Source organism: Mobula birostris, chromosome 12 (genome assembly GCF_030028105.1).
Source record: "Mobula birostris isolate sMobBir1 chromosome 12, sMobBir1.hap1, whole genome shotgun sequence".
Taxonomy (NCBI): domain Eukaryota; kingdom Metazoa; phylum Chordata; class Chondrichthyes; order Myliobatiformes; family Myliobatidae; genus Mobula; species Mobula birostris.
The window spans coordinates 4,865,977-4,893,558 of record NC_092381.1 but is presented as its reverse complement, the minus strand read 5'-3'; the positions used below and the strand labels follow the sequence as shown (position 1 = coordinate 4,893,558).

The window sequence follows — 27,582 nt, the reverse complement described above, 5'->3', positions numbered from 1 at the left end:
GCATTTTTCATTTCTGCATATCTTCACACATTCCATTGTGTTCCCTCATTTTCCCGTGAATGACTGCAAGAAAATGAATCTCAATTCAGGATACAGTGACACATATGTACTTTGAAAATAAATGTTCTTTGAATTTGACTTTGGGATGGGTAGATTTTGGAAGTGTAATGAAATCCAGGCATCCAGGGACTGGCTGTGAAAGTGGAGAGCCACAGGATATCACTGAATGAACAGACTTCCTGGATGAACACTGCACATTCCCAATATCACCAGCAAATTGCTTTCCATTTTCTGACCACACTGTATCACTGGCCAGGACATCCCTCACTCAGGGAGTTGACATTCTGTTCCTACCTTGGCTCCACGTTCTCCTTGGTGACCAGCTTCTCCTTCTGGTCCTGGGAGTCCCTGTGTAATGAACACACCCATCTCGTTACACTGGAAAGCATTTTCTCATAATAAGGTCATAGAACCTGTCTCCTAACTCCCCAGAGTCAGTGCCCCATCTACACAGCACAAGCCAGGAGTATGATGGGACACTCGCTACTTGCTCGGATGATCCAAGATTCAAGTTTATTTATCACGTGTACATTGGAGCATACAGTGAAACGTGTTGTTTGCATTAACAACCAACACAGCCGAGGATGTGCTGGGGGCAGTCTGCTAGTGTCAACTCACATTCTGGCACCGACAAAGAATACCCGCAAGTTCAGCAGAACAACATGGAACACAACAAACAACAAAGCAGCAAGATCAAGCTCCTTGCCTTCTTTCTACCCACCCACATACACAGATCTTTAACCCCAGGACAGGCCTCCAGAGGATATGGACTCAGGCCACAGACAGTGGGCTTCGACCTCCCAGTCTCACAGAGATTTTGGATGAGTGAAGCATCAAGAAACTTGATATCACTCGGGACCTGGTAGCCTGCTCGATAGGCTCCCCATTCACGACGACTCACTGACTCGTCCCACCAATGCACAATAGTACTGTCCACACTGCTGGACAGACTGTTAAATTTTAGAATAGATACTTACTTGTTATTTTCTTAGGCAGGTTAACAATTAATTAGCCACTTGTAGTTGAAGTAGTTCTTGCATGCATCTAATTCTTTAGTAAGCTTCCTAATGGTGGCATTTTATGCAAGTTCATTGTGTTCCTAGTGGTTATACAAAGTGGTTCTAGAAGCTTCTCCTGGTACTGCATTAACTGAATAAGATCTATCTCATTGGTTGACTCCTATCTACAAATTTGAATAGGTATAAATGAGCTGCACATCAAGTCTCTTAGCGTTTTGTCCCTCCATTTACTGAGTAGACTTCTATTACCGTTCGTTTCAATTTCTCAATGTTCTGTTAACTCTTAATAAATCAATTGTGAAGCAGCAGGTTTTTTGGCTCTTTCCCGACTTCTGAAAGAACCTTGGATTAAAAACAATGGGACACAACGCAGCAACTCATCAAGACTTCTTCGACAGCACCTTCTCCACTAGCTTTACCAGAGAGCACAGAACTTAAAACATGATATAGAACATAGAACATAAAACAGAGACATAGAACATAGAATACAGAACAGAGAACATAGAACAGACATAGAACATTGGACACAACACAGAAGACAGAACATAGAATCCAGAACACAGAATACAGAATATAGAACACAGAACATAGAACACCGTACACAAAATATAGAACATACAAACGTAGAGCATTGAACGTAGAACACAGAACACATAAGGGAGAACACAGAACATTGAACATTACAGCATAGAAACATAGAAACATAGAAAACCTACAGCACAATACAGGCCATTTGGCCCACAAAGTTGTGCCGAACATGTCCTTACCTGAGAACCACCTAGGCTTTACCCATAGCCCTCTATTTTTCTAAGCTCCATGTAGCCATCCAGGAGTCTCTTAAAAGACCCTATCATTTCCGCCTCCACCACCGCCACCCCATTCCACACACTCACCACTCTCTGCGTAAAAACTTACCCCTGACATCTCCTCTGTACCTACTTCCAAGCACCTTAAACCTGTGTCCTCTCGTGCTAGCCATTTCAGCCCTGGGAAAAAGCCTCTGACTATCCACACGATCAATGCCTCTCATCTTGTATACCTCAAAGAGCATAGTACAGGCTCTTCAGCCTTGATGTTGTGCCAGCCTTTTAACTACTCTTTGTGTTTAAAAATAAACCTACCTCTGGCAATGCACCCCACCCCCATCCTCCAATCACCTTAAAATTATGCCTGCTTGTATTGGGAAAAAGTCTCCGGCCGTGCACTGGATCATCTCTATCAATTTAAAGTACAAGCACAGCTGATGGAAACACTAAAATACATAAAGCTTTACCTCAGGACCAATTTCTCCAACAGGTCCAACTTCACCATTCTGTCCTCGAGGCCCCTGCACAGAAAAAACATTGGTCAAAGAGACGTATTTGAAAATGCGAGTAATCAGTTTTGTTAAAAGGAGCAAAATCTAATCCTTTACTGATGAGTAAATTGGTAAGCACAAAAGATTCTGCAGAAGCTGGAAATCCAGAGCAACACACACAAAATGTGGAGGAACTCAGCAGGCCAGGCAGCATCTATGGAAATAAACAAACAGTCGACATTTCGGCTGCGACCCTTGATCAGGACTGGAAGGGAAGGGGGAAGAAGCCGGAATAAGGAGGTTCAGGGAGGGGAGGGAGGACAAGCTGGAAGGTGATAGGTAAAGCCAGGTGGCTGTGGGAGGGGGTAAGGAAGTAACAAGCTGGAAGGTGATAGGTAGAGCCAGGTGGCTGTGGGAGGGGGGAAGGAAGTAACGAGCTGGGAGGTGATAGGTTGAAGAGGTAAATGGCTTGAAAAGGGGAATCTGATAGGAGAGGAGAGTGGACCGTGGGAAAAAGGGAAGGAGAAGGGCATCAGGAGGAGGTGATAGGCAGGTAAGGAGATGAGGAGTGGTGAGAGGGGAGCCAGGGTGGGAGATGGACGATGAGGGAAAGGGGGGAGGAAAAGTTACTGGAAGTTTGAGAAATGGATGTTCATGCCATCAGGTTGGAGGCTATCCAGTTGTAATGTGAGGTGTTGCTCCTTCGAGTTGAGAGTGGCCTCGTCGTGGCAGTAGAGGAGGCCATGAACCAACTTGTTGGAATAGGAATGGGAATAAAAATTTAAATGATTAGCCACTGGGAAATCTTGCATTTTGCAGGTGGGGTGAGGCTGCTTGGAAGATGAGTTGATTATTGTCACATGTCATATTGTGAAATACTGGTCTTCCATAAAACATCAGATCATTACATAATGCATTGAAGTAGAACCAGATAAAACAATAACAGAATGCAGAATAAAGTGTTACAGGTACAGAGAAAGGAATGGTGATACATTTTTAAGTTAGGATGATGTGAGACTGGGAGGGAACCTGTGGGTGCTGGTGTTCCCCTGGACCCTCTGACCACGTCTCTGATTATAGGATGGGTGGGTCTGGGAGGGTCTGTGGGAGCAGTCTGGCTGAGTAACCATGGTGCATTCTGTAGACGGTGCACTCTCCAGCCACTGCGTGCTGGTGGCAGAGTGAGAGGTGCTTAGGGGAAGGTTGGAGGTGGATGACATTTCTGTAGGCGGTGCACTCTCCAGCCACCGTGTGCTGGTGGCAGAATGAGAGGTGTTTAGGGGGAGGTTGGAGGTGGATGACATGCTGAAAATGAGTTGTTTTATCACATTGAAACCTATCAAATAATGAAAGGCCGAGATAGAGTGGACATACAGACTATAGTGGGGGGAGTCTAAAACCAGAGCACACAACCTCAGAAGGACGTCCTTTTAGAATAGAGATGAGGAGGAGTTTCTTTAGCCAGAGGGCGGTGAATCTGTGGAATTTAATGGAGACTAAGCCACTGGGTATATTTAAGATGGAGGTTGATAGGTTCTCGATTAGTCAGGGTGTCAAAGGTTACGGGGAGAAGGCAGGGGAATGGGTTTGAGAGGGGTAATAAATCAGGCATGATAGACTGGTGGAGCAGACTCAATGGGCTGAATGGCCTTATTCTGCCTTTTGGTATCATTATCCTGAATGCTGTTAAATTTCTGTGATGTTGTTGGAACCACACTCATCCAGACCGTTGGAAAGTGTCTCAATGCACTCCGGTGGCCTCATATTTTATTTTATTCACCGGCGTGGTAGGAGGGTGGAATGGTAAGTGTAGAGGGGAGCTTGTAGTACCACAGAGCTGAGTGCAGTTCCCTCTGCAGTCTGTTCTCCCCGTGACCGTGTGGGTTTCTTCCGGGTGCTCTGGTTTCCTTCCACATTCCAAAAATGTGCGGGTTAGGATTAGTGAGCTGTAGGCTTGTTGTTTTCGTGTCAGAAGTGTGGCAATATTTGTGGGCTGCCCTCAGATTGTGCTGGTCATTAGCACAAACAACACATTTCACTGAATATTTCACTGTTTCTATGTGCATGTGACAAATAAAGCTAAACTTTAAAATCTTACAATCTCTCTCCTTGGCATAAATTAACATTTGGATTGTGTTGTGTTACCACTTCTTCTCAGACAGGCAGGGGAACCTCTGGAATTCCCTGTCCCAGTGGGCGTGGAGCCAGGATCAGTGAGGATGGGGAGGGAAGTTTAACGAGGAGGGAGAGGAATGTTTGACAGATCAGGGGACTGAGGGTGAGGGGGAACTGGCACCATAATGTCTTATGGTCTCATGGAAAAGAAGTGAAAATGAGGCCTGGGGCAGATCTGCATTGGTCACATTGAGTGGTGGGATAGGACTAATGGGCTGAGTGGCCTCCTGCTCCTATTCTGTTGTGCACTGCTGGAGAAGATTCATTGTTCTTATGGAGGGAGATAGATGTACACAGATTTAGTGAGGCAATAGGCACTGACAGGGCTAGCACAAGCAAGAAGGAATGATTGGCCTCTCCCCTCCCTCCCCTTAAACATCCCATCACTGCACAGAGTCACAGTAGACTGAAGGTCGACTCAACTGGTTGTCCAGGAGGTCCCATGTCTCCAGAGCTTCCCGAAGGTCCAGGCAGCCCCTGAAACAATGAAGAATGTGGATGAATGTGGATGTGGACAGTAGAGAGAGCTCCTTATGCCGAAGATTTTGGTTAGATGTCCAATACTCTCCACCATCTTCCTAACTCAAAGAGACATCTTTTCCCAACCGTTGACAAGACGTTCTCCTCTACCTCCTCCTTTCAGACTCACCCTTTCCCTTATCCTCACTGACAACAGCAATGCTCCCTGACATTCCCTCCCCCCCATCACAAGAATGATTCCTGGAATGAAAGGGTTAGTGTACGAGGAGCATTAGATGGCTCTGGGCCTGTACTCGCTGGAGTTTAGAAGAATGACAGGGGATCTCATTGAAACCTATTGAATATTGAAAGGCCTAGATAGAATGGACGTGGAGATAGAGAGGATGCTTCCTATAGAGGGGGAGTCAGAGTGCACAGCCTCATAAAAGAGGGACGTCCATTTAGAACAGAGATGAGGAGGAATTTATTTATCCAGAAGGTGGTGAACCTGTGGAATTCATGCATGAATGGCTGTGGAGGCCAAGTCATTGGGTATATATAAGGTGGAGGTTGATAGCTTCCCGATTTATCAGGGCATCAAAAGTTATAGGGAGAAGGCAGGAAAAATTGGGGTTGAGAGGAATAATAAATCAGTCATGATGGAATAAGAAGCTGACTCGATGGGCTAAATGTCTTATGGTCTCATGGTCTCTCCTTCTATTAGAGATGTATCCGACACCCTCTCTCCATCTCAGATGCTCTCCACTCCCTCTCTCAAACACAAAGCACGTTACCTGTCTCCAATTGAGATCCGCTCTGCCCCCTCCCTACGTATTCCATCCTATTTCAACACTAAGACTTGTTGTAGGTGACCTGTTTTGGGGTTGGAGGTCTGTCTGTGTGAGTGAGTGAGTGTGTGAGTGTGAGTGAGTGTGTGTGTGAGAGTGTGTGTGTGTGGGTGGGTGTGTGGGTGCGTGTGTGTGACAGTGTGTGTGTGTGTGAGTGTGTGTGTGTGCCTGTGTGTGTGTGTGTGTGTGTGTGTGTGTGTGTTTTATGTGTGTGTGTGTGTGTGTGTGTGTGTGTGTGTGTGTGAGAGAGTGAGTGTGAGTGTGTGTGTGTGTGTGGGGGGGGTGGGGGGGACAGTGGGGAAGGCTCATTTTGCTGTCGTTCTGTGGGCGTCATTGCTTCTGTTGATCCAGTGGGCAAGCTCTGCTGGCAACGGAACATGTAGTGACATTTGCGGGCTGCCCCCAGCATACCCTTGGGTTGAGCTGATCGTCAATGCAAATGATGCATTTCACTCCATCTCTCAATGTACATGTGATATATAAATCTAAATCTGAGTCTGTATATCACAACAAATCTACAGATCTCCCACACTCCAGGGAAAAGGTCCAAAGGGGTTTCACAGGAATTATCCCAGGAATGAGCGGGTTAACAAATGAGGAGTTTTTGATGGCTCTGGGACTGTTCTTGCTGGAGTTTAGAAGAATGGAGCAGGGATCTCACTGAAACCTGTTGAATATTGAAAGGCCTAGATAGAGTGGATGTGTGGAGGATGTTTCTATAGTTGGGGAGTCTAGAACCAGAGAGCACAGCCTCAGAACAGAAGGACTTCCATTAAGAACGGAGATGAGGAGGAATTTTTTCTTGAGCCAGAGGATGGTGAATCTGTGGAATTCATTGCATGAATGGCTGTGGAGGCCGAGTCATTGGGTATATTTAAAGTGGAGGTTGAGAGGTTCTTGTGTAGTTAGGGCAGTAAAGACTATGGAGAGAAGACAGGAGAATGGGATTGATAATAAATAACAGGAGAATCGCAATGTGCGCAACGCTATTGCAGTGCAGGGCATAGGAGTTCAGAGTTCAATTCCAGCATCCTCTTTAAGCAAGTTTATATGTTCTTTCCCTTGTGTGCGTGGGTTTCCCCACAGTCCACAAACATACCTATTAGTACATTAACCAGCCATTGTAAATCATCCCATGATGAGGCTTGGGTTAAATTGGTGGGTAGCTGGCCGTGCGACTCAGAGGGCTGGAAAGGCACATTTCGCGCTGTATTTCTAAATAAATCAGCCGTGATAGAGTGGAAGGGCAGACTTGATGGACGAATGGCCTGATGCTGCTCCTAAGTCTAATGGTCTCACAGGCCGGCGGATAGATCTGGCTGTGATAAATACATCTGAATCTGAAATCTGATCAACAGGCTGGCCGACAGATCTGGCTGTGATAAATACATCTGAATCTGAAATCTGATCAACAGTGTGGTCCAGGTTTCCTGTATTCCCCCAGCGAAACAAAGCACAGGAAATCAACTCAGAGGGTCGTACAGCACAGAAACAGGCCCATTGGCCCAATTAAACTGTACTGATCAGGTCACCGACCTCAACCAGTCCCGTCTGTCTGCATTTGACCCATATCCCCCTCAACTCCTTCCATCCAGATGCAGTACTGTGCAAAGCCTCTGGAATATATATATAGCTAGGGTGCACAAGGCTTTTGGACAGTACTATACCTGTCCAAGTGTCCCTTAGGCGCTGTAATTGTACCCACCTTTACCACTTCCTCTGACAGCTCATTCCATCTACTCACAAACCTCTGTGGGTTTATGCTGGGCACATTGTCCTTAGCCCATTTCAGCTTCCTTCTCACTGCTGCCATCAGCGAGGAGGTCCAGGAGCTTCAGGACTCTCACCACCAGGTTCAGGGACAGTAATTACCCCTCAACCATCAGGATATTGAACCAGAGGGGATAACTTCACTCACCCCATCATTGAAATGTTCCCACAATCTACAAACTCACTTTCAAGGACTCTTCATCTCACGTTCTCCATATTTATTGCTTATTTAGTTAGTATTATTATTTTTGTACTTGCACAGTTCATTGTCTTTTGCACACTGGTTGTTTATCCATCTTGTTGGGTGCAGTCTTTCATTGATTCTATTGTGTCTCTTGTATTTATCGTGAATGCCCACAAACAATGAATCTCAGGGTTGTAGGTAGTGACATATATGTACTTTGATAATAAATGTACTTTGAACTTTGTCCAGTGCAAGCCCTTTAGCCATGATGTTATTCCAACCTTTGAAGTGATACTAAAATCAATCTAACCCTTCCCTTGTACATCGCCCTCCATTTTTCTATCTTCCTTGTGCCTAAGAGTTTCTTAAACACTGCTAATGTATCTGCCTCTGTCACCACCCACTCATCGCTCTGTGTAAAAAACTTACCTCTGATATCCCCTCTATATCTTCCACCAAACGCTTTAAAATTATGCCCCCTTGTATTAGCCATTTCTGCCCTGAGAAAAAGTCTCCGACTGTCCACTTTGTCTAGGCCTGTTATAATCTTGTACACTCTATCAAATCACCTCCCATTCTCCTTTGCTCCAAAGAGAAAACCCCTAGCTCACTCAACCTATCCTGATAAGGCACGCTCTCTAATCCAGGCAGCATCCTGGTAAATCTTCTCTGCACCCTCTCTAAAGCTTCCACATCCTGCCAATAAAAAGAGGAGAAAGATGCTCACAAGAATATAAACCTCAGGGTTGTATATGGTGACATATATGTACTTTGTTAATAAACTTACCTTGAACTTTGAAAAGCCCAAAGAAACTTACCGAAGCTCCCGGCATTCCCTGTTCTCCAGGATTCCCGGCTTTGCCCTGCAATTCAGAAGATGATGCAATGTAAAGAATTTGCAGAATAAACTCTGGTTGGACTGTGGAGACCCTCCCCACCCTGAGATAGTCACAAATCTTAGCAAAGGTGCACACTTACAATGAGTCCAATGTCACCTTGTGCTCCTGGGTCACCTCTCTGCCCCTGCAAGGCAAACAACAATTCAAAGGATCTGCCCTGTGTCCAGCACGTAATGACATTGCAAAGAAGGCCTCTGGAGAGAATCCTGGCAGGCTGCATCACAACCTGGTATGGAAATACCATTGTCCAGGGACGAAAAAGCCTACAAAATGTGGTGGATACAGGCCAGTCCATCATAGGTAATGCCCTCCCCACCACAGAGCTCATCTACAAGGCGAGCTATTGCAGGAAAGCAGGACTCCCACCAGCCAGGCCACGCTCTCTTTTTGCTGCTACTGGGAAGGAGCCACAGGACACACTCCACCAGGTTCAGGAACAGTTATTACCCCTCAACCACCAGGCTCCTGAACCAGCATGGGTAACTTCACTCACCTCAACAATGAACTCATTCCACAACCTTAGACTCACTTTCAAGTCTCTTCACCTCATGTGCTCAGTATGATCAATATTATGTATTACTGATTTATTATTATTTTTTTTTATTTGCTCCGTTTGTCTCCTTCTGCACATCGGTTGTTCGTCTTTGCTTGCATGCAGTTTTTCATTGATGCTATTTTATTTCTTTGTTCTATCGTGGATGCCGACAAAAAATGAATCTCAGGGTTGTACATGGTGACATTGATGCTTCGATAATATACTTACTCTGAACTCTATGTAGCTCACCACAACAGAACGAGCCTCTGTGCTGATGAACCATGCCCCACAGTGTGGCACGGGCTCTGGAGACAGGCCGACGATCGCTCACCCGACTAGCTCCCAGAGTGAAAAGATTCTCCTCTCACGAGCAGCTAAAGAACTACTACTACTGCTGCTACTACGTCGACTCAGGCCTAGGGGGCCGGCGTCGGGCATGATGACGGACTCTCCACCTCTCCCTCTCCTCATCATCAGCTGAAGAAGCTGGACCCGAATTCCATATGGTTTAAAAGAACAGGGGAGACCTTACTGAATCATCTCTGATCCTGAGTGGACATGAGAGACTAGATGGGCAGAAGGGCCTGCTTCTGTGCTGTGGTGCTCTGACTTTCTGTGGAGATGTTTCCACCAGTGGGAGAGTCTGGAACAAGCAGGCACAGACGCAGGATTAGGGGTAGACGTTTAAAACTGAGGTGTGTAGAAACCTCTCACAGAAGGATAGGAACCAGAGGGTGTGGAGAATGGATCACGGGGTGGTGGGGGGTTAATATATTTATTTAGTGATAAATAAACACGGAGTAGGCCCTTCCAGCCCTTTGAGCCAGTCTGCACTAACAACCCCACAACCCCTATTAAACCTGACCTAATCAGGGGTCAATTCACAATGACTAACTATCTTACCTCGTACGTCTTTGGACTGTGGGAGGAAACTGGAGCACCTGGGGAAAACCTATGCATTCCACAGGGAAGACGTACAGACACACCTTACAGATCGGTGCCGACATTGAATGCCGAATTCGGAAATGCACTGAGAAGGAAGCGCTACCCCTGTGCAACTGTGGGGCCAAGAATGAGGAGGAAGACAGATCGTGAATCGAGGGTGATGGGGGTAATTCCACAGAAACAGGGATGATGAAATACTGGAAGAATTCAGCATTTCAGGCAGCTTCTATTTCCAGCATCTGCAGAATCTCTTGCGTTTGAGAGGCCGAGAACAGATCGGCCATGGTTACATTGCTGAAGGGCTGAATGCCCTACACCTTCTCCCCATAACTGATATTGTTGTGCCTTTGTCAAACGTTAACAGTGTGTTCGTCAGTGACTATAAACCTGAATCTGATCTGCACAACAAAACTTGGAGCTATTGAGCAACATTCCATAAGACAAAGGAGCAGAATAAGGTCATTCGTCTCATTAAGTCTGCTCTTCCATTCTATGATGGCTGATTTATCATCCCTTTCAACCCCATTCTCCTGCCTTCTTCCCATAATCTGTGACCCCTGACTAATCAAGAACCTATCAGCCTTCGCTTCAAATATACCGAATGACTTGGCCTCACAGCCATCTGTGACAATGAATTCCACAGACTCACCACCCTCTGGCAAAATAAATTCCTCCTCATCTCTGTTCTAAAGGGACATCTTTGTATTCTAAGGCTGTGCTCTCTTGTCCTAGCCTCTCCCACTATAAGAAAATTAAGTGTTATCCCGTGCACATCCACTCTATCTAGGCATTTTAATATTCAATGAGATTCCCCCTCCATTCTTCTAAACTCTGGTGAGCCATCAAATGCTCCTCACACATTAACCCTTTCATTCTTGGAATTATTTTTGTGAACCTCCTCTGGACCACCCCCAATGCCAGCACTCCTTTTTTTAGATAGGGGCCCAAAACAAGTGCAATCTGACCAGGTTTACCATATTATTTCACTGTTTGTTGCTGCAAAACAACAGATTTTATGACATCCTGAATGTCAGTGATAATAGATCTATTCTGATTCTGAAAGCTTTCCCAAGAGGGGGTTGGGATCTGGATCTCACTGCCTGAGGGGCGGTGAGGACAGAGACCCTCACAACACTGAACCAGTATCTTGACTCTCACTTGAATCACCAGGGCCTAGAAGGGTCCAGACTGAACGTGGGGGGGGTGGGATTGGTGTGGATCGGAACTTGGAGGTCATCATAGATATACGTGAAACCATCGCTGTCCTTTCATTTCATCCCCTCCTTCTCTCTCTCAGGGATTCTTGGACAAAACAAGATACTTTCAATAACTTTCATCTACCACAATTGGTTACTCTCAGGGTGGAGGAGCCACACCTCATATTCCATCTGAGTAGCCTCTAGCCTGGCAGCATGAACACCGATTTCTCCAACTTCTGGTATTTCTTTCACCTACCATTTCCCTCTTCTTCAATGCCCAACTCTGGTCTCTTGCTTCTTCTCCTCACCCGCCTATCACCTGACCCTGGTGCCCCTCATCCTTCCCCTTCTCCTATGGTTCAATCGAATTCCTTCTTCTCCAGTCCTTTACCTTTCCCACCTATCATCTCCAAGCTTCTTACTTCAACCCCCCTCCCCCACCCACCTGGCTTCACCTATCACCTCCCAGCTTCTTACTTCATCCCCCCTCCCCCACCCACCTGGCTTCACCTATCACCTTCTCACTCATTATTCTTCCCCTCCACCCAACTTCTTCTTCTGGCATCTTCTCACTTCTTTTCCAGTCCTGATGAAGAGTCGTGGCCGGAAATGTTGACTCTTCATTCTTTCCTATAGATGCTGCCTAACCTGCTGAGTTCCTCCAGCATTTTGTGCGTGTTGCTCTGGATCTCCTGCAAGTGTAGAGTCTCTTGTGTTTATCTTTAATATGGAATCAGAGTTGTGGGCTCCAGTTCTCTGACTCTGAGGACACTCAATCCAAATACTGCTTCAGTGAGCTTCGAATTGCAAGGAATGGGTTCCCGAACTCCTCCTTGGTCATGTCACAAAGTAAATAATTACCTTTTTACCTGGAGATCCTTGATCACCAGGCAATCCATCCAGACCTCGTGGTCCCTGTAAAGTCAAAGGATACCATGTGAATTGTTGCATGCCACACCCCATGGCTTCTGAACATCATGCCCTCCACACTGCCTCCTATGTCCAAAGTAGGATCTGGATTTGTCAGTGTCCTGAACCGTTAACCCTGGCACCTCACCGTGTGGAAGTTCCAGCAAGACAAGGGTTAAGATGATATTCTGATGGAGACAGTGAGTAGTGTTGGAGTCGACTGTTTCACTCTTAGATTAGACAGTTTAATTGTCATTTTCTTTCCAGTCTGTGGATGTGTGGCGGAGAGTATATTGACTGGTTGCAACACAGCCTGGTATAGAAACACCAATGCCCTTAAAAGGAAAATCCTACAAAAACTAGTGGATGTGGGCCAGACCATCACGGGTAAAGTCCTCCCCTCCATTGAGCACCTCCTCACAGAGCACTGTCACAGGAAAGCAGCATCCATCATCAGGGATCTCACCATCCAGGCCATGCTCTCTTCTCGCTGCTGCCACAGGAAAGAGGTACTGGAGCCTTAGGAACCCACACCACCAGGTTCAGAAGCAGTTATTATCCCTCATCAGGCCCTTGAACCAGAGAGAATAACTTTACTCAACTTCACTTGCCCCATCACAGAACTGTTCCCACAATCTACGAACTCACTTCCAAGGACTCTTCTTCTCATGTTTTCGATATTTATTGCTTATTTATTAATTATTATTTATTTTTTGTTTAGTTTTGTATTTTCACAGTTTGCTGAATTTTGCACATTGGTTGTTCGTCCGTCTTGTTGGGTGTGGTCTTTCACTGATTCTATTGTGTCTCTTGTATTTACTGTGAATGCCTACAAGAAAATATATCTCAAGGTAGTATATGGTGACATATATATACCTTGATAATTAACTTACTTTGAAATTTGAATTTTCAGCTTAACAATTAACTGTCTGCTAGTATTTTAAGTAGTCCTTATATGCATGTAACAGTTTAATGTACTTCCTAGTGGTCAAAATGGGTATATACAGTTGTTCAATGTGTCCCCTAATGGTTATTCTAGAAAGTCTGGAAGCTTCTCTTGGTGCTGCTTTATTTGAATAAGAGCTTTCTCATTGGTTGACTCTTATCTTTGAATTTGAATGGATTTTTTCCTATCTATAGCATAAAAAGAGCTGCTCCATGCTGATTGCCATCTTTCTTTATCTCTCCCTCTTCAATCAGTAGACCTCTATCACTATCCGTTGTCAACTCTTTCTGTCCTATTAGCGTTTAATAGAATGACTGTGAAGCAGCAAGCTTTGTGCCTCTTTCCTGGCTTCTGAAAGAACCTTGGATTAAAACATCGAAATCCAGCAATAGTAACCCAAGCTGAACACGGGTGGAAGTTGCAACAAGGCAACGGTGAAGATAATGAGCTGATAGAGACAGTGAGATTCAAGATTGACTCATGTCATTTCCAGTACACAAGTGTAAAGGAGAATTAAATAATTGCTATTCTGAATCTGATGCAGAACAAAAAAAGAATCGGAATCACGTTTAATATCACCGGCATATGTCATGAAATTTGTTAACTTCACAAGAGCAGTACAATGGAGCACATAGTAATAGAGAAAAATAACTGTGAATTACAGTATAAGTATGTATATTAAGTAGTTAGGTTAAATTAAAGTAGTGCAAAAAAAGAAATAAAAAAGTAATAAGGTAATGTTCATGGGTTCAATGTCCATTCAGAAATCTGATGGCAGAGGGGTAGAAGCTGTTCCTGAATGGTTGAGAGTGTGACTTCAGGCTCCTGTACCAACTCCCTGATGGTAGCAATGAGAAGAGGGCGTGTCCTGGGTGATGGGAGTCCTCAATGATGGATACTGCCTTTTTGAGGTATAACTCTTTGAAGATATCCTGGAATCTATGGAGGCTAGTGCCCATGATGGAGCAGGCTGAGTTTACAACTTTCTGCAACTTAATTCAATCCTGTGCAATAGCCAACCCCACCTTCCCCACCCCACCCCCATTACCAGATGGTGAGGCAGCCTGTCAGAATGCTCTCCATGTGACATAAGTAGAAACTTACAAGTGTTTTTGGTGACATAGCAAATCTCCTCAAACTCCAAATGAAATATAGCCGCTGTCTTGTCTTCTTTGTAACTGCATTGAAATGTTGGGACCAGGTTAGATCCTCAGAGATATTGAGACCCAGGAACTTGAAATTGCTCACTCTCTCCACTTCTGATCCCTCTATGAGGACTGGTGTGGGTCCCCTCGCCTATCCTTTTTGAAGTCCGAGTCAATTCTTTAGTCTTACTGATGTTGAGTGCCAGCTTGTTGCAGCGACACCACTCAACTAGCTGGTATATTTCACTCCTGTACGCCCTCTCGTCACCATCTGCCAACAGTGGCTATATCATCAGCAAATTTATAGATGGTATTTGAGCTGTCATGGGTGTAGAGACAGTTCAGCAGTGGGCTAAGCACACATTCCTGAGGTGCACGAGTGTTGATCGTCAGCAAGGTGGAGATTTTATCTCCAATGCACACAGAAAGTGTCTCCGGTTAGGAAGTCGAGGATCCAGTTGCAGAGGGAGGTTCAGAGGCCCAGATTTTGCAGCTTTTTGATCAGAACTGTAGGAATAATGGTTTTCAACGCTGAGCATAATCATCCTGACATAGGTATTTGTATTGTTCAGATAGTCCAAGGCCGCATGGAGAGACAATGAGATGGCATCTGCTGTAGACCTATTGTGGCGATAGGCAAATTGCAGTGGGCCCAGGTCCTTGCTGAGGCAGGAGTTTATTCTAGCCATAATCAGCCTCTCAAAACACTTCCTGACCATCCATGTGAGTGCTACTGGGTGATTGTCATTAAAGCAGCTCTCCCTGCTCTTCTCGGGTACTGTTATAACTGTTGTCCTTTTGAAGCATGTGGGAACTTCCGACTGTAGCAATGAGAGATAAAAATACCTCTGATCCCCTCCGTCAGCTGGTTGGCACAGGTTTTCAGAGCCTTACCAGGTACTCCATCAGAGCTTGTCACCTGTCGAGGGCCTCATATCAGCCTCTGAGACAGGGATCACAGGGTCACTGGGTGCAGCAGGGATCCTCATAGCTGTAGTTTTATTCTCCCTTTCTATGCCAGAAGGTGTTGAGCTCATCTGGTAGTGAAGCACTGCTCCCATTCATACTACTGGGTTCTGCTTTGTAGGGAGTAAAGTCCTGCAAACCCTGCCAGAGTTGACGTGCATCCTACATCACCTCCAAACTCGTAAACACGAGGAATTCTGCAGATGCTGGAATTTCAAGCAACACACATCAAAGTTGCTGGTGAACGCAGCAGGCCAGGCAGCATCTCTAGGAAGAGGTACAGTCAATGTTTCGGGCCAAGACCTTTCGTCAGGACTAACTGAAGGAAGAGCTAGTAAGAGATTTCTAGCTCTTCCTTCAGTTAGTCCTGACGAAGGGTCTGAAACGTCGACTGTCCCTCTTCCTAGAGATGCTGCCTGGCCTGCTGCATTCACCAGCAACTTTGATGTGTGTTGCTTTACCTTCAACCTCGCTCGGAATTGTCTCTTTAACCTCTGCAAGTTGTACCTGGTTTGCTCGTACAGACCTGGGTCACCAGACTTGAATGTCACAACTCTAGCCCTCAGCAGACTACAGACCTCCTGATTCATCGACAGCTTTTGATTTGGGAATGTACAGCAAGTTTTCGTAGGCACACACTCATCCATGCAGGTTTAATGAAATCAGTGACATCTGTGGCGTACTCCTTCAGACTCGCAGATGAATCCTTGGATGCAGTCCAGACCACTGATACAAAGCACTCACGCGCCTCCCTTGTCCATAGCTTCTTGATCCTCACTACTGGTGCTGTGGTCTTCAGGGAGTAGGAGTACAGCCAGGTGATCAGGCTTTCTAACGTGTGGGTGTGGGATAGCATGGTAAGACTTCTTACTGGCCCAGTGTATTGTTTCTTTGTGTACTACAAGTGATTTGTCAGGAATAATCATTTAATAAGATAAAGAACACAGTAATAATAAAACCACAATAAATATAAATACATAAGATATCTTATACATGTAGATTGATTGTACATCCATAAAGTGACAGTAGGCACAGGAGTGTCTGTACATAAGGTGACTGACAGGAAATGATAAAGTCATGGTGGTTGGGGGTGTGGAGGGGTGGGTTAGTGGGTGGAGGTGTTGATCAGCCTCACTGCTTGGGGAAAGTAACTGTGTCTGAGTCTGGTGGTCCCACATAGCCTCCTCTCCGACAGGAGTGGGACAAACAGTCCATGAGCAGTGTGGTGGAGAACCTACACGATGTTACTGGCCCTGTTTCAGCATCCTTCTGTATCTGTGTCCTTGATCTTGGTAGGGTGGTGCTGTTGATGTGTTGACTACCCATTGTAGAGCCTTCTTGTCCATCTCAGTGCAGTTTCCGTACCGTGCAGTGATGCAGCTTGTTAGGATGCTCCCTACAGCACATTATACAGTTACCCAAGCTGAACACACCCTTGAGAACTCAGTTCGTCTCTGCACCTCCTCTTTGTTTCAGATTGCCATCCAAGGTCAGCAGGCAGACAAAGACAAGGATGCAAAAGAAGGATTGTAGGCACTCACCAGCAATTGAACAGTTATTGCCAGCAGTTGTACTTCCTTAGGAGTTTGAGGAGATTTGATATGTCACCAAACACTCTAGCGAGTTTCTACGGCAGGTACCATGGAGAACATTCTGACTGGTTACGTCACCGCCTGGTACGGGGGGACCACTGCACAGCATCGGAAAGACATGCGGAAAGCTGTAGACTCAGGCAGTCCATCATGGGCACCAGTTTCCCGAGTACTGAGGACATCTTCAAAAGGCAAGGCCTCAAAAAAGCAGCATCCATCATTAAGGCCCCCCACCATCTGAGACGTGCTCTCTTCTCATTACTTCCATCAGGAAGGAGGTACAGGAGCCTGAAGGCACACACTCAACGATTCAGGAACAGCTTCCCATCTGCCATCATATTGCCGAATATTCCATGAACCCATGAACAGTACCTCAGTATCTTGCTCTTTTTTTGCACTATTTATTTATCTATCCGCATATCTGTTTATTCATTCATTCATTTACTTATTTATCTGCTTTATTATCTATTTATATTCTTATTGTAATTTATAGTAATTTTATATATTGCACTGTACTGCTGCCACAAAATCTATTTTACATATTTATATATATATTATTATTTCACTTTATCTAAATGTGTATTTCTGTGCTGCATCAGATCTGGAGTAACAATTATTTCATTCTCCTTTACACTTGTGTACTGGAAATGACATTAAACAATCTAGAACCTCTTGAAAAGAACAAATTTCACAACATACAGTATGCCAGTGCAAATAAACTGGATTCTGATTATTTTTACTCAATCTAGGGCTTCATTGGTCATTAACACATAGATTTTTATTGGTTATTAACTTCTGAAAAATGTATTGTGATTGGTAGCTACATATACAAATAATGAAATTAGAATGTGCACAACTTTTTGATTGGATCAATATCTGTATAAAAAATGGACAATTCTGAGCTGAAGTTTCAGAGAAGTTTGGTGACGGGGCTGAACTGTTCTCTTTGTGCACAAGTAAATAAGTAAATAACGTGAGACTGGGAGGAGATGTAAGTTATCCGAGTGCAGTTAATAGTTCGACAGTCTACGAAAGGGAAGGATGAGAGGGTATCCAAGCAACGAGTTCCGTACAGATCAAACAGAGAACAAGCGCACTTGGGAATCCTTGAGATCTGGGAATAGATGGGGCAGACCGGTGAAATGACGGGGGACATTGTGTACTGATAAATACCACTTACCCTTCTCCCTTTCACACCTTGTAGCCCTGGTGGTCCTCGTCGTCCAGGGAGCCCCTAGAAGGCAGATGGAAGAGCTGGCATCAGCATGAGGTGAATGTACCAACATCAAGTTTAATACCATCGGGGAGGGGGTACTGGAGCCTAAAGACGCACACTCAATTGTTCAGGAACAGCTCCTTCCTTCAAAGAATGTTCTCCAAAGGTGGTAATGGTAAAAGCAGACAAGATAGTGTTGTTTAAGAGGCACTTAGGCAGACACATGAATATGCAGAAAATAGAGAAATATAGAATGTAGAACAGGACGGCAAAGTACAGTCTCTTTGGCCCACCATGTTGTGCCAACCTTTCAACCTGATCAAAGTAACTCTTCACTTTTCTGTCACTCTCCATTTTTCTATCATCCACGTGCCTACCTAAGGGTCACTTAAACGTCCCTGATGTATCTGCCTCTACCACTACTTGCTGACAGCGTCTTCCACACACCCACCACTCTCTGTGTAAAAAACATGCCTCTCACATCTGCCTAACACTTTCTTCCAATCAGTTTTAAATTATACCCCCTGGTATTAGTCACTTTCTTCCTGGGAATAAATGTCTGGCTGTCCACTCTATCTATGCCTCTTATCATCTTGTACACCTCCATAAAATCACACTTCATCCTTCTTCACTCCAAAAAGAAAAGCACAAGCTCACTCAACCTATCGTCATAAAACATGCTCTCTAATCCAGGCAACATCCTGTTAAATCTCTGAGTCTTCCCATCCTTCCTATAATGACTAGAGCTGAACATAATATGCCAAAGTTGGTCTAACCAGAGTTTTATAGAGCTGCAACATTACCTTCCGGCTCTTGAACTTAATTTCCAGATTAATGAAGGCCAACACACTATACACCTTCTTAACCACCCTATCAACTTGGGTGGCAACTCTGACAGATCTACGGACGTGGACCCCAAGATCCCTCTGTTCCTCCACATTGTTATGAATCTGGCTATTCACTCTGTATTCTGCCTTGAAATTCAACCTACCAAAGTGTGGTGTAATTTTGGAGAATGTGACCACGATTGCTGTAAAATCCTTTACCCAGTTTGGAATGAGCTGTCAACCGTAGGTACATAGTAGAAAACTCAGCTCTACATTACTGCTAAAATCACGCCATGGTCACAGCCACGTGTTCCAACTAGCCCAAAGAAGTCAGTGTCTGTGGGGATGAAATGATCGAAGCCAATCTCTACCCATGTGAGATTGGGCACTGAGACCCTGACCCTGAGACCCATACATGGGACAAGAGCAGTCAGGCCTGAGTGGGAGGTCTTTGGGGAACTTTGGCACAGAGAAGGAAATGAGACCCTGGTGCAGATAAGCCATGGGCACATTGAATAGTGGGACAGGCTAGAAGGGCTGAATAGCCTACTTCAGCTCCTGTCTTCATGTGAGCTTGAGGGATATGGACAAAATAATGATGGGTATAGATAGACAGAATTTAATGCAAACAAGTGTGAGGTGTTGCACTTTCAGAGGACAAACCCAGACAGGACTTACACGTGACTCACTTTGGAAGGCTGAACTTGAAGGCAGAGTACAAGGTTAATGGTAGAATTCTTATCAGAGGAGTTCAGCATAGAGGCCGAGAATTTTGGCCAACTTATATAGTGGCACTGTGCAGGATATTACTTACACAGTGAACGGTGGGGCACAGACGAGTGTGGTGGAACAAAGGGATCTGGGGATACAGGTCCATCGTTCTTGGAAAGTGGTGTCATAAGTAGATAGGGTCATAAATAGAGCTTTTGGCACATTGGCTTTCCTAAATCAAAGTATTGAGTACAGGAGTTGAGAGATTATGATGAAGTTGTATAAGACATTGGTGGGGCCTAATTTGGAGTATTGTGTACAGTTCTGGTCACTTACCTACGGGAAATATATCAATAACATCGAGAGAGTATAGAGAAAATTTACAAGGGTGTTGCGGGACTTGAGGACCTGAGTTATAGGAAAAGGCTGAATAGGTTATGAATTTATTCCCTGGAGCATAGAAGAAAGAGGGGAGATTTGATAGATGTATACAAAGTTATGAGGATTATAGAGTAAATGCAAGCAGAATTTTTCAACTGAGGTTGGATGAGACAAGAACTGTAGATCATAGGTTAAGGGTGAAAGGTGAAACATGTAAGGGAACATGAAGGGGAATTTCTTCACTTAGAGGATGGTGAGAGTGTGGAATGAGTTGCCAGTAGAAGTGGTGGAGGCGGGTTTGATTGCAACATTTAAGAGAAGCTTGCATAGGTACATGGATGGGAGGGTATGGAGGGCAGGTCGATGGGACTAGGAGAAATAACGGTTCAGCATGGACTAGATGGGCCAAAGGGTCTGTTCCTGCCATAGTGCTCTATGACTCAATGGGTACAGGGCATCAGGTCAGGAGATGAGTTGCCATTATTTTCAGAAGGTTACTCACTGGTTTTCCTTCCGGCCCCACAGGTCCGGGTGTCCCGGGAGGTCCCATGTAACCCTGCCAAGACAAACGATACAAAGAGAGCGATTAAACAGCTGGCCATCACCCCGGGCAATCTCCTCTGCAGCTGAGGAATGTGTTTGCGCAGCCTGTGCATTGGCTGAACTGTTGAAGACAGGCTCTGATCACCCACTGCTCTGCCAAGAAGCTGAATGTCTCTGGTCCTCTGATGCCCTTCTTAGCAAGATATCTGATCTGGCCTCCAACATGATGGGATCAACTTTGATTTTTCCAGTATATAAGGACTGGACATTCATGGTGAAAATAAAGCGGTGGGGGCCAGGGGCAGTTCAATCCCTTCCGACCTATGTTCGTGACACTTCTCACGCTCTTAAACTTTTCGATGATTTTAAGTTCCCTGGCCCCCACCGCTTTATTTTCACCATGGATGTCCAGTCCCTATATACTTCCATCCCGCATCAGGAAGGTCTCAAAGCTCAATGCTTCTTTTTGGATTCCAGACCTAATCAGTTCCCCTCTACCACCACTCTGCTCCGTCTAGCGGAGTTAGTCCTTACTCTTAATAATTTCTCCTTTGGCTCCTTCCACTTCCTCCAAACTAAAGGTGTAGCTATGGGCACCCGTATGGGTCCTAGCTATGCCTGCCTTTTTGTTGGCTTTGTGGAACAATCTATGTTCCGTGCCTATTCTGGTATCTGTCCCCCACTTATCCTTCGCAACATCGACGACTGCATTGGCGCTGCTTCCTGCACGCATGCAGAACTCGTTGACTTCATTAACTTTGCCTCCAACTTTCACCCTGCCCTCAAGTTTACCTGGTCCATTTCCGACACCTCCCTCCCCTTTCTAGATCTTTCTGTCTCTGTCTCTGGAGACAGCTTATGCACTGATGTCTACTATAAGCCTACTGACTCTCACAGCTATCTGGACTATTCCTCTTCTCACCCTGTCTCTTGCAAAAACGCCATCCCCTTCTCGCAATTCCTCCATCTCTGCCGCATCTGCTCTCAGGATGAGGCTTTTCATTCCAGGACGAGGGAGATGTCTTCCTTTTTTAAAGAAAAGGGCTTCCCTTCCTCCACTATCAACTCTGCTCTTAAACGCATCTCCCCCATTTCACGTACATCTGCTCTCACTCCATCCTCCCGCCACCCCACTAGGAATAGGGTTCCCCTGGTCCTCACCTACCACCCCACCAGCCTCCGGGTCCAACATATTATTCTCCGTAACTTCCGCCACCTCCAACGGGATCCCACCACTAAGCACATCTTTCCCTCCCCCCCTCTCTCTGCATTCCGCAGGGATCGCTCCCTACGCAACTCCCTTGTCCATTCGTCCCCCCCATCCCTCCCCACTGATCTCCCTCCTGGCACTTATCCGTGTAAGCGGAACAAGTGCTACACATGCCCTTACACTTCCTCCCTTACCACCATTCAGGGCCCCAAACAGTCCTTCCAGGTGAGGCAACACTTCACCTGTGAGTCGACTGGGGTGATATACTGCGTCCGGTGCTCCCGATGTGGCCTTTTATATATTGGCAAGACCCGACGCAGACTGGGAGACCGCTTTGCTGAACATCTACGCTCTGTCCGCCAGAGAAAGCAGGATCTCCCAGTGGCCACACATTTAATTCCACATCCCATTCCCATTCTAACATGTCTATCCACGGCCTCCTCTACTGTAAAGATGAAGCCACACTCAGGTTGGAGGAACAACACCTTATATTCCGTCTGGGTAGCCTCCAACCTGATGGCATGAACATCGACTTCTCTAACTTACGCTAACGCCCCACCTCCCCCTCATACCCCATCTGTTACTTATTTTTATGCACACATTCTTTCTCTCACTCTCCTTTTTCTCCCTCTGTCCCTCTGAATATACCTCTTGCCCATCCTTTGGGTCCCCCCCCCCTTGTCTTTCTTCCCGGACCTCCTGTCCCATGATCCTCTCGTATCCCCTTTTGCCTATCACCTGTCCAGCTCTTGGCTCCATCCCTCCCCCTCCTGTCTTCTCCTATCATTTTGGATCTCCCCCTCCCCCTCCTACTTTCAAATCCCTTACTCACTCTTCCTTCAGTTAGTCCTGACGAAGGGTCTCGGCCTGAAACGTCGACTGCACCTCTTCCTAGAGATGCTGCCTGGCCTGCTGCGTTCACCAGCAACTTTGATGTGTGTTGCCTCAACTTTGATTTTTCCAGTTTCCAGTAATTTTGCCCCCTAACCCTCTGCTACTCTTCCTTTCCATTCCCCATTCTAGTTACTGCAAGTCACTGAACTCCACAGATTCACCATCCCCTGGTGAAAGAAATTCCTCCTCATCTCTGTTCTAAAAGGATGTCTTTCTATTCTAAGGCTCTGCCCCCTTGTCCTAGACTTTCCCACTATAGTAAACATCCTCTTCACATCCATTCACACATTTTGTGTGCGTTACAGTGAAAAACTTTGCAGGTAATTTGTACAGGTTGCTCTAAGTTGCTGGATCAGACAGGTGCTGGCTCAATGGGTCAGACAGCATTTGCAGAGGCGAACGAACTATGGATGTTTAGAATTGAGAGCCTGTTTTAGGAAGTAACCCTACCAGTGGCTGTGCCCCTTGACAATAAGTACTCCTATTTGAGTACTGTTGAGGGGGACAGCTTACCTGGGGGAAGCGACAGTGGCCGTGCCTCCGGCACAGAGTCCGGCTCTGTAGCTCAGAAGGGTAGGGAAAGGAAGAAGAGGGCAGTAGTGATAGGGGACTCGATAGTTAGGGGGTCAGATAGGCAATTCTGTGGACGCAGTCAGGAGACCCAGATGGTAGCTTGCTTTCCTGGTGCCAGGGTCCGGGACGTCTCTGATCGCGTCCAAGATATCCTGAAGTGGAAGGGTGAGGAGCCAGAGGTCATGGTACATACAGGTACCAATGACATAGATAGGAAAAGGGGAGAGGTCCTGAAAAGAGAATTGTAATCTCGGGATTACTGCCTGTGCCATGTGACAGTGAGAGTAGGAATGGAATGAGGTGGAGGATAAATGCGTGGCTGAGGGATTCGAGCAGGGGGCAGGGATTCAAGTTTTTGGATCATTAGGACCTCTTTTGGGGCAGGTATGGCCTGTACAAAAAGGACGGGTTGCACTTCAATCCTAGGGGGACCAATATCCTGGTGGGGAGATTTGCGAGGGCTACTGAGGTGACTTTAAACTAGAATGGTTGGAGGGTAGGAATCAAACTGAAGAGACTAGGAGAGAGGAGGTTAGTTCACAAATAGAGAAAGCTAGTAGACAGTGTGTGAGGGAGGATAGGCAGGGGACAGAGAATGGGAGCACTCAGACCGAAGATGTAGGGGAGAAGGAAGAAAAAGATAACAAAGTTGTTTGCTCCATTAGGAATAAACAGAGAGTAAGAGGTGGAGAGTTTCTTAAATGCTTTTATTTTAATGCTAGGAACATTGTAAGAAAGGTGGATGAGCTTAGATACCTGGAAATATGATGTTGTAGCTATTAGTGAAACATGGTTGCAGGAGGGGTGTGATTGGCAACTAAATATTCCTGGATTTCATTGCTTCAGGTGTGATAGAGTCAGAGGGGAAAGGGGGGAGGTGTTGCATTGCTTGTCAGAGAAAATATAACAGCGGTGCTTTGGCAGGATAGATTAGCGGAGTCATCTAGGGAGGCTATTTGGGTGGAATTGAGGAATGGGAAAGGTGTAGTGATGCTTAGAGGGGTGTATTATAGACCACCTAATGGGGAGCAAAAATTGGAGGAGCAAATTTGTAAGGAGGTAGCAGATATTTGTAGTCGGCACAAGGTTGTGATTGTGGGAGATTTTAATTTTCCACACATTGACTGGGAAGCCAATTCTGTAAAAGGGCTGGATGGTTTGGAGTTTGTAAAATGTGTGCAAGATAGTTTTTTGCAGCAATACATAGAGGTACCAACTAGAGAGGGGGCAGTGTTGGATCTCCTGTTAGGGAATGAGATAGGGCAGGTGATGGAGGTATGTGTTGGGGAGCACTTCAGGTCCAGTGATCACAATACCATTAGTTTCAATATAATTATGGAGAAGGATAGGACTGGACCCAGGGTTGGGATTTTTGATTGGAGAAAGGCTAACTTTGAGGAGATGCAAAAGGATATGGAAGGAGTGGATTGGGACAATTTGTTTTATGGGGAAGGATGTAATAGAGAAATAGAGGTCATTTAAAGGTGAAATTTCGAGAGTACAGAATCTTTATGTTCCTGTTAGGTTGAAAGGAAAGGTTGAAAGTTTGAGAAAGCCATGGTTTTCAGGGGATATTGAAAACTTGGTTCAGAAAAAGAGAAGGATCTACAATAAATATAGGCAGCTTGGAGTTAATGAGGTGCTTGAGGAATATAAAGAATGTAAAAAGAATCTTAAGAAAAAAAATTAGAAAAGCTAAAAGAAGATATGAGGCTGCTTTGGCAAGTAAGGTGAAAATAAATCCAAAGGGTTTCTGCAGTTATATTAATAGCAAAAGGATAGTGAGGGATAAAATTGGTCCCTTAGAGAATCTGAGTGGACGGCTAAAGAGACGGGGGAGATTTTGAACAATTTCTTTTCTTCCGTATTCACTAAGGAGAAGGATATTGAATTGTGTAAGGAAAGGGAAACAAGTAGGGTAGTTATGGAAACTATGATGATTAAAGAAGAGGAAGTACTGGCGCTTTTAAGGAATATAAAAGTGGATAAGTCTCCGGGTCCAGACAGGATATTCCCTAGGACCTTGAGGGAAGTTAGTGTGGAAATAGCAGGGGCTCTGACAGAAATATTTCAAATGACATTAGAAATGGGGATGGTGCCGGAGGATTGGCGTTATGCTCATGTTGTTCCATTGTTTAAAAAGGGTTTTAAGAGTAAACCTAGCAATTATCGGCCTGTGTCTTTGATGTCAGTGGTGGGTAAATTGATGGAAAACACTCTTAGAGATGGCAAATATAATTATCTGGATAGACAGGGTCTGATTAGGAACAGTCAACATGGATTTGTGCGTGGAAGGTCATGTTTGACAAATCTTATTGAATTTTTCGATGAGGTTACTAGGAAAGTTGACAAGGGTAAAGCAGTGGATGTTGTCTATATGGACTTCAGTAAGGCCTTTGACAAGGTTCCACACGGAAGGCTAGTTAGGGAAGTTCAATCGTTAGGGATTAATATTGAAGTAGTGAAATGGATTCAGCAGTGGCTGGATAGGAGACGCCAGAGAGTAGTGGTGGATAACTGTGTGTCAGATTGGAGGACGGTGTCTAGTGGTGTGCCTCAGGGATCTATACTGGGTCCAATGGTGATTGTCATATATATTAATGATCTGGATGATGGGGTGGTAAATTGGATTAGTAAGTATGCAGATGATGCTAAGATAGGTGGAGTTGTGGATAATGAAGTAGGTTTTCAAAGCTTGCAGAGAGATTTAGATCACTTAGAAGAATGGGCTGAAAGATGGCAGATGGAGTTTAATGCTGATAAATGTGAGGTGCTACATTTTGGTAGGACTAATCAAAATAGGACATAGATGGTAAATGGTAGGGCATTGAAGAATGCAGTAGAACAGAGGGATCTAGGAATAATGGTGCATAGTTCCCTGAAGGTGGAATCTCATGTGGATAGGGTGGTGAAGAAAGCTTTTGGTATGCTGGCCTTTATAAATCAGAGCATTGAGTATAGGAGTTGGGATGTAATGTTGAAATTGTACAAGGTATTGGTAAGGCCAAATTTGGAGTATTGTGTACAGTTCTGGTCACTGAATTATAGGAAAGATGTCAATAAAATTGAGAGAGTACAGAAGAGATTTACTAGAATGTCACCTGGGTTTCATCTCCTAAGTTACAGAGAAAGGTTGAACAAGTTGGGTCTTTATTCTCTGGAGCGTAGAAGGTTGAAGGGGGACTTGATAGAGGTATTTAAAATTATGAGGTGGATAGATAGAGTTGACATGGATAGGCTTTTTCCATTGAAAGTGGGGGAGATTCAAACAAGAGGACATGAGTTGAGAGTTAAAGGGCAAAAGTTTAGTGGTAACATGAGGGGGAACTTCTTTACTCAGAGAGTGGTAGCTGTGTGGAACGAGCTTCCAGCAGAAGTGGTTGAGGTAGGTTCAATGTTGTCATTTAAAGTTAAATTGGATAGATATATGGACAGGAAAGGAATGGAGGGTATACGGGCTGAGTACAGGTCAGTGGGACTAGGTGAGAGTAAGAGTTCGGCACGGACTAGAAGGGCCGAGGTTATGTGGTTATATTGTTGCCAGGCTCCAGGGAGAGGGGTGGAGAATGGAATTGCGGAGCTAGCAGAGAGTCTGTGGGCCTCGTGGAGCCCTCTGAGCCACAGTGACGACAGAACATAAGGAGAAACACCAAGTGGCGACCTTGTCAAACCTGTACAGTTGCATGTCTCTGACGTACAGCTTACCATGGCACCCTTCTCCCCGGCTGGGCCCAGAGGACCTGGATCGCCACGATCACCCTGCCGTGGAAGGAAGAGACATGTTAAACACTAGCTGACCAAGTAAGGAGTGGCACCATACCATATTTATTGGCCCTCTGTCAGTCGGGGTCCACCACAGATGTTGCGTTGTAGCTGTTTAACATGCAGGACAGGCCAGTATGATATGGACAGCAAGCTGTTGCCCATGTAGTAGCAGGCCCCACTTTCCATGCAGCTAATGAACTCAAAGGAACGGCAGAGACCAATATAGTGTGGGACCAGTGGTGTCACAAAAGTTGCCTATCAGTGTTGAACTTAATGTAGGACTGCCTTAGGGATTCCAGCTCCAAGTATTTCCTTGGGGTTTACTCCCAAAGCTTCCCCCATGGGTGGGTACAGCTGCAAGGCAGCAGAGGTGTGAGATCAGAGTTTTCCTTCTCGATGATCTGCCAACCACGGCTGATGAACCCCATCTGCCCAGAGCGACTGGTTTTAAGATGTCAGTAACTCGCCTTTGCCCCTTGTACTTCTCCCACATTACTAAGGTGCACAGGTTGGT

At 45.4% G+C, this 27,582-nt stretch overlaps 1 protein-coding gene across 1 annotated transcript in view; it reads right to left on the bottom strand.

Moving 5' to 3' along the window:
* The window catches only part of LOC140206426 (uncharacterized), a 620,054-nt gene that overhangs the window by 156,765 nt on the left and 435,707 nt on the right, over positions 1-27,582 (bottom strand). Inside the window, exons 27-35 of the mRNA XM_072274794.1 lie at positions 27,009-27,062; positions 20,586-20,639; positions 18,129-18,182; positions 12,252-12,305; positions 8,791-8,835; positions 8,631-8,675; positions 4,975-5,028; positions 2,353-2,406; positions 355-408 (exon numbers count right to left, since the gene is read on the bottom strand). Of these exons, the coding sequence (XP_072130895.1) occupies positions 355-408; positions 2,353-2,406; positions 4,975-5,028; positions 8,631-8,675; positions 8,791-8,835; positions 12,252-12,305; positions 18,129-18,182; positions 20,586-20,639; positions 27,009-27,062 (468 nt within the window). The remainder of the gene's footprint in view (positions 1-354; positions 409-2,352; positions 2,407-4,974; positions 5,029-8,630; positions 8,676-8,790; positions 8,836-12,251; positions 12,306-18,128; positions 18,183-20,585; positions 20,640-27,008; positions 27,063-27,582) is intronic.